The sequence below is a fragment of the Lontra canadensis genome, unplaced genomic scaffold (assembly GCF_010015895.1).
Source record: "Lontra canadensis isolate GAN:19392208 unplaced genomic scaffold, GSC_riverotter_1.0 scaffold70, whole genome shotgun sequence".
Lineage (NCBI taxonomy): Eukaryota > Metazoa > Chordata > Mammalia > Carnivora > Mustelidae > Lontra > Lontra canadensis.
In genome coordinates this window covers 4,169,418-4,176,637 of record NW_022631064.1, presented here as the reverse complement: position 1 = coordinate 4,176,637, position 7,220 = coordinate 4,169,418, and the positions used below count along the sequence as shown (strand labels likewise).

The 7,220-nt window shown below is 39.0% G+C and overlaps 1 protein-coding gene across 15 annotated transcripts in view; it reads right to left on the bottom strand.

The window, feature by feature from the left end:
* Positions 1–224: 224 nt before the first annotated feature.
* Positions 225–7,220, bottom strand: part of BNC2 (basonuclin 2) — a 418,685-nt gene continuing 411,689 nt past the window's right edge. For 13 of the 15 annotated variants that reach the window (XM_032880536.1, XM_032880547.1, XM_032880535.1 and 10 more), the window contains one exon: positions 225–991. In XM_032880536.1, the coding sequence (XP_032736427.1) occupies positions 331–991 (661 nt within the window). In that variant the 3' untranslated portion in view covers positions 225–330. Of the gene's footprint in view, positions 992–2,565; positions 2,600–7,220 lie in introns of all 15 variants that reach the window. The other 2 variants (XM_032880551.1, XM_032880548.1) reach the window with 2 other exon arrangements.

The window sequence follows — 7,220 nt, the reverse complement described above, 5'->3', positions numbered from 1 at the left end:
TTATTCTTTCAGAATTTGGGCTAGTTGCACACTTTGTGTGTGTGTGTGTATGTGTGTCTTAAGGGTACTCTGTTTTCACTCCCAAATTAAAGTTCCCACCCCTTCCCAAAACTATAAAGGAAAAAGAAAACAATTTCAAAAGCACCTAGTGTTTATCTTTTTATAGCTAAAGAAAAGATGCGTGTGTGTGTATGTAGACACAGAGGCGTACATGTGTACACACACACACACACACGCACACACCCAAGCACACAAGCACACACTGACTATGGCAGTTCAAATATGTAGGCCATCTGGTGAGAGCTGGCATCTGTAGTGTCCGTTCTGAGCCTAATCTACTGAAGTGAAGGGAATGTTTTTGTGGAGATTAGGGTTCTGACTGTGCCGGTTTCGGCTTCGCACAGAGGAAAACATCATATTGCAACCGGGGACTTTGCACTTGTGCATTTCTCGCAAATGCACAGTTTTGTAGTGCACTCTCAAAGTCCCCTTGTTGCTGTACATTTTGTGGCAAATGTTGCACATGATCCCACCACTGCTCCCGGACAAGCTGTTGAACATCAGAGATCCTGGAACGTCGGCTCCTAAACTGCCCGGGAGGGCAGGGGCCTCGGCCTTGTGTGCGGACTCCCCACTGTCACTCGCCCCGTCAATGTCGTCGAGAAGAATCCCCTCGTCGCTGCCCGCGTCGGATTCTCGGGAGGAATGGATGCTGCTGCTGGACTGCAGGCTGGAGGTGGTGCTCAGGTCAAGGACCATGTAGTCCTCTGCCATGCCTCTCCCGTACCCATTCAGGTGGGAGTCTTCAGTCCCTGCGGGAGAGGAGGCATCTTCCCTGACATCGAGCCCCAAGGGGTGCTGGGCACCATAGATCTTCATCAAAAATTCATCCCGGAGGTCCTTGCTAAGGGAGGGCTGCGCTGAGTCCAGGCCCATGTCATCGAGTTCTTTGGTCAACAGTTTGCGATGCAGGTTTATGTTGGCACTGTGTCTAGGAAAACAAGAGGGAAGGGGGGGGGAAGGTGTACAGGGAGTGGGGAGGGGTGAGAAAAAGAAGAACATTTTAAAATTGATTCAGCTTCCACCAGGCATCAAATAAGCACATTCATTGCTAATTACACCATTATAAAAGCAAACATTTCCCTACATTCTCAGGATTTGGGAATAAGTGGTGGTGGGGAGTGCAATAAGGGGAGCCTTTCATTAACGTAATTTTTAGAAGAGTACAATTCCTCAATGGTAGGATGAATGCAAACCCATGCACCTTTTTCTCAATGATACTCTTAGCTTTCCTGGGTAGCAGCACCAGCTGTGGAGAATCTCACAGCAGAGATTTCAGAACATATATTAAATAGGGCAAAAGAATGGAAACATGCTGCTTATCTAAACTGAATAATTTGAATTTACACCTGAAAAAAACAAAAAAAAAACAAAAACCAAGCTTCTTTTGCCTACAGTACTTCATTTAGAGGTATAAAAAAGAACAATTTTTTAAAAAGTAAATGGTCTAGATAATTTCAGTTTAACTTTAAAACACAATGACATCTCCCTCACCTGTCTATATTTCACATTTTAGGAAGGAAAAAATTTAGTTTTATAGATTAGCAATTTGAAATAGGGTTGCAGACTGTATCATACATCCCTTTCCTCAGAATAATTTGGGATCTCAACTAACCTTCTAGTAAACTGTGCTTCATTTTCAGAAGCTGCTGCATTTTACTGTTGAAAATGCTTTCATGGAGTAATTCAACCTTTAAAATGTAATCCTTTAAAACAAAGCCTGAATAATATAAATTGTTTTTTAAAACAAAACCCAACCACCTTTAAAAAAATCACACTAAACAACAGAAAAAACCAAAAGGACTAAAAAGAAAAGGATACACACAATAAATACCCCCAAAATCAAGCACAATATACAGTCCCCCTATTTTAACAACTGGCATCTGTACTTCTTGGACAAGCAAAACTTTTACTCTACTAAGTGCTTTGCTTGTGTAAAAACAAAAAAAGAAACAAAGATAGGATTTGTCCCCCAGCATCCATAGGGATGTCATGATTTACAAAGCCTGATATGTTATTATCTATCTGAAAACATTGCCTTTGTATTTACATCCCCCATTTATTTTTAAAGTGCCCTTGGGCATATACCTCTCTCCACCTGCAAAGGCTCACATATTTGACAAGCACCTAAATTGGAGGCTACCCTTCCAAAAAATAAACCAATAAATAAATACACAGATACATTAAAGCTTCTCGATAACGGCAGAAGCTCTACATCTTGAAGAAGTAACTGTGATAATAGAAATGACCTAGAATGGCCAGTATAACATTCAACAGACCTCCTGATTATAATTAAAACATATGCAAGACCAAAATGAGTCACTCCATTTGGTGACAAGCATGGCAAATTTCTTAGAGATGGTTGAGAGGTATGTGCCTCAGAGACAAGAAAGGTAGGAAAAGACTTCTCCACCTTTCCACACAAGACAATATATAGCACTCCGGGTGTTAAGGGGTAGAGGGGAGCAGCCCTCTCCACACTGCACTTAGGAAGGCTGAGCTTACCTTGTGATAATAAGATCAGCTTTCTAATCTTTTGCTAAATCGATCACAAAAGAAAGCAAGAATGAGAGACAGAGAGAGAGAGAAAGAGAGAGAAAGAGAGAGAGAGAGAGAAAACAAATTCACATTCTAGACATCTGGTTTAAAAAAAAACTTAAACAATAAAATAGGGATTTAAAATGTTCTGATCACAAAATCATTTTCTGTCATTAAGCGATCATCTCATATGCTGTCTTGATGATTTTCAGATCAGCTGTATAATCCAAAAATCATGAATCGAATTAAGATAAACCAAATTCACAGCAACATTATCATCCATAAATGAGTTCTACACAGATGCATGCGGGGTGTGTGTGTGGGGGGAGTATGTGAGTGATAAACAGAAGCTGTCCCCACGGTCCCTGCTCTGACACTGTTGCTCCCCGTGTCCTGGGTGTCAGATAGCAGATGACTCCAAGTGCAGGTTGCTAAGCAGAGTGCAGGAAACACCTACTGTGCGGTCTCCACCCTGACGTGCGGGTGTGATGTCCCCACACTTATTATAAGGATGTGGAAACAGAGTTACACTGCGTCCTATGACTCTATTGATAAAACAAACTGCCAACTGTAAGTAGCCCGCAAAAGCCTACCCCTCTGTTTATTATTTGTAACACCCTCCCCACTTTCTTAATTTCACAAGCACACATTTTGTGATGACTGTAATCTAGAACTCCGTTGCTTCTCACACATCTGCAGTTACCACTTCCTAGATTCACTGCTGAGAAAACAGCAGCCAGACACACAGCAGTCACATCCAGACACACTGAATAAGGAAGAATAAATTAACATTGACAAGAGGACACACGGATCACCCAGATGGACACTTCTTTCCTAAGCTGACTTGTGAAATTACACATCTCTACTGATATGTTACCAGGAAGAGATGTTTCTCTTCATTTCTCACTTACAGCAACAGAAATCTGTAATCTAATTAGATGATGTACCAGCCCTCAATATCTGTCAACCAAACGATGTGCAGAAATGTGTAGACCAGCTCTGGCACTCTGCTCAAAAGTGTCCCTTTTCCGCTGTCAGCAGTACTGTTGGCCTCTGCTAATATAATTACATTGACTTTTATTCAATTAAGTGCCATCCCTTGCTTAAAAAAAAAAAAGGCTATTTTATCAATTGATTCAGGTGTAATGCAATAATAAAGATGAACTCATGGCAGTGCATTAGCTCTGCTGTTCATAACTTCAGTACAAGGGTTCATTCATGGTAGTCGATTTCCATTATGCAACCACAGTTCCAGAGAATTGATTCTTTTATGCTCATTTCTTAATCTATTTCATTTTTGTTTAATAATCCTCCTAAATACCATATGCAAAACACCTGAAGTGGGGATGGGATGAACAGGCTGTGGAAAGTCTGCTCACTCACCCTCGTGATACCAGGCTTGGGAGATTTCCTAACAAACTCACATAGTAATGTTTGGGGGGTAAGAGGAAATGCGAGAGGAGGAGAGAAAGAAGAGAGTCTTTAGAGAGTACTGATCCTGTTCCTCAAGAGGTTAGGTTCAGCCTCTACAGAGTAGACAGAAGGCAGCACTTGATCTTAACAAAGACCAGTTGCTGGACTCTGGAATCAGTAGATCCAAACCATTAGTTGTCATAAAACACTGTCCTCAAGAGGAGATACAAAGACCTAGGGTTAATAGCAATTTATAAGTTCATTTGGATCAGCAAAATTAAAGAGGTAAAAAGAAAGGGAAGGTGGGAGAGACACAGAAAGAACTCATGCCTTCTGTCCATCAGATGGAGAGAAGAGGACTCTAAAATGGGAGGAAGGCCAGAGAGTGCTGGAAATCGGAGAAAGAGCCCTCGCAGAGGAAGCAGTGTTGCAGATGTATGTAATAAGTGGAAGGAGCAATCTATGAAGGAACCCAATTTTGAGTTCTCCAGAGACAGACGGTTTTCCTAGAAATGGACTTATTATGAATATTTATCTCCAGAAGAGAGAAATAATCTTTAGCAAAAATCTAGATTATATTCAAACTTATTATATGATACAAGATCATACACATCATGAAAGCTCTTTCTACTTGCTTTGATACTTGCTGCTGATATGCAGATGTATATTCCTCTCATGGAAAAAAAAAATGACTGGGATGGAGAGAGAAGATGAGTTCCTAGGCAGAAAGGGTAAGGATCTGGTCTTAATAGGGATCTGGTGTTAATGAATACAGACAGTACTACTCACTAAGGGAGGAGTCCAAAATGTAGCCCCAAGATGGTCACTTTCAAGACTACAAACTAAATCTCATTCAACCTCCAGCCTCCTGCAGTAAAGTAGGATACTTTGCACATAGGAGATACTTGAAAGTACATTTATTTGCCTTCTATCAATAATATGCATGAGTCGTAAAGAAGCTTTTCCCAAAATACACTCTGGAAGAGAAAACAATGATCCCAAGATTGGAACCATGTAACAGAATCTTTAAGAAAAGGCAGTGGTAATACAGCAAAGGATAATTCTGGCCCTATTAATACCCTAGTGTGTATACAGAAACACTATATAGATTAAGGCATGACACAGTCCTGTAACTTGGGCTTGCTTAGAATTACAACCACTTTCTCTGAGCTTCTGTACTCTTTCCTACACCCTCCACACTGTGAATTTACAAAATGCCTTTTGAAAACTAAGATTATCCTTAAGAGCAAAAAGTAAGGACACCTTGGATAGGAGAAGTCACAAAACCAAACTTAACACTTTGAAATGCTGAGTGGAAGTACTCTTACTGGACTAAAGTGGACCACCATTCTTTTTCTGTTTCTTTAATAAAAATTTTACTTATGTCAGTTATATCTCAATTTAAAAAAATAAAGAAAACTTTACTATGCATCCACAGAAGACATCAAATTAATCAAACACAGCTAAGTAAATACACAAATACAAAGTGAGAGAAAATAAGAGAGAAAAAGAAGTCTTGCTGGGCACTTCCTTTTTCATGTCTCTCTTGTTCCAATGCCCAGTTCAACTAATACAATGTTTGACTTGTAAAAATTAAAGTTAAAAACATTTAAAAGAAAACGTGTTTTGAGGTTTTAACTTTGACTTTGATATACATGGAAGGAACTTTTTTTTAAAGGAAAAATTTCATGTTCAAATTAGAAAATCAGAATGTAGTAGTCAAAATGGTGAATGGTGTCAGACCATAGATTACATGAGAAGTTCAACATCTAAATCTTAATTCTTTATCAGTTTTGAAGCACTCTAAACTCAGTGAAACAAAATACTTGATAAATAATTACAATATCTCAGGCAATAGAATTGAGGCTCCATATTGGATTAATTTTTGTCTTTATTTTCTTGCTTTGCCACTCAACACACACACACACACACACTCACACACACCCCTCAAATTACACTGTCCAGAATGATTATGATGTATACATAATAGATACCAAAAAAATGGTGTGTGTGTGTGTGTATTTATATACATATGCATATATGATAGAGAAATAAATTTATAACCATTCTGGAAAAACCTAGATGCCAGATTTCAATGTTCTGTGGGATCCTGAATCAACAATACTCCTGAACAGAAATGTACATCATCTATCCAAATCCACAGAAATGAAAAATTAAAACCTCTGCCCCTCATTAATTCTCTTCTTATCTGGATTGCTCTGACATTATCTGTTGTATTTAACTCCTCACAATTTTTGTATTAATGGTAGGAGGCTTACAGCTCTGTGAGTTAAATCATATTTTTTGATAGTACACATTTCTGCAAAACTAGTAGTTGTTCTATAGGCAATTATCTAAAGACCCTCTACAGAAGAGCACACACACACACAAAATGAATGTACAGTTTTAGTGAATGCTCAAGAAAAAACAAAAGAAGTACATATTAAATGTAAGAAATAAAAGCTAAGCAAATTCTTGCAAATTAAAACTATGAAATTCAGTCACTTCAATCTCTTTCAATATAAAACAAATCATCCATACTGGTCACGCAGACATTCCCTCTACATTCAAATTATTCACTTGAAGATAAGCTCCCACCAAACTCTTTAGGGGTTTAGCTAATTTACTGCACAGATACGGCACGTCTGTTGTAATAACAGGTAGGATGTATTGGGGTCGACCATTTATCAGAATTAGACTTCTTTTCTCAATTCACAGTGAATTATGCTGCCTACATGACTCCCCTCTCTCTGAGCCTGCCATCCCCTCACGGCCCCTAATGTGGCAGGCAAACAAAATTGACAGTCTCATCTTGTCAACAAGGGGCGATTCTCCTGAGAAGCCATTTAACTTTGCCGAGGAAGCAATGTATTAATGTGCATGTCCCAGCAATGTTAATCATCTTCAAGCTTCCGACCTAACTTTGACGTGAACGAAATCACCAAATTTGTTTACTAAATGAATCGTAATATGCTAATAAGAAAGCATGACATATATGGAAAAGCCAAACAGATGGTTTGTTTACTCCACTTTGCAACTTTATAAATGTTGTAACTCTGAAGATGTTAGTGAGAATTATTGGTTTGTTGGCAGAGGCAAACGTGTCTTTCGCATACTAAATCTGGCGCTACAGTTAGAAAACAATTTGTCATTGCTGTGGAATGCATAAAAAATGTTAATGTAGTAATGGCATTTGGGAAGGCAGATTG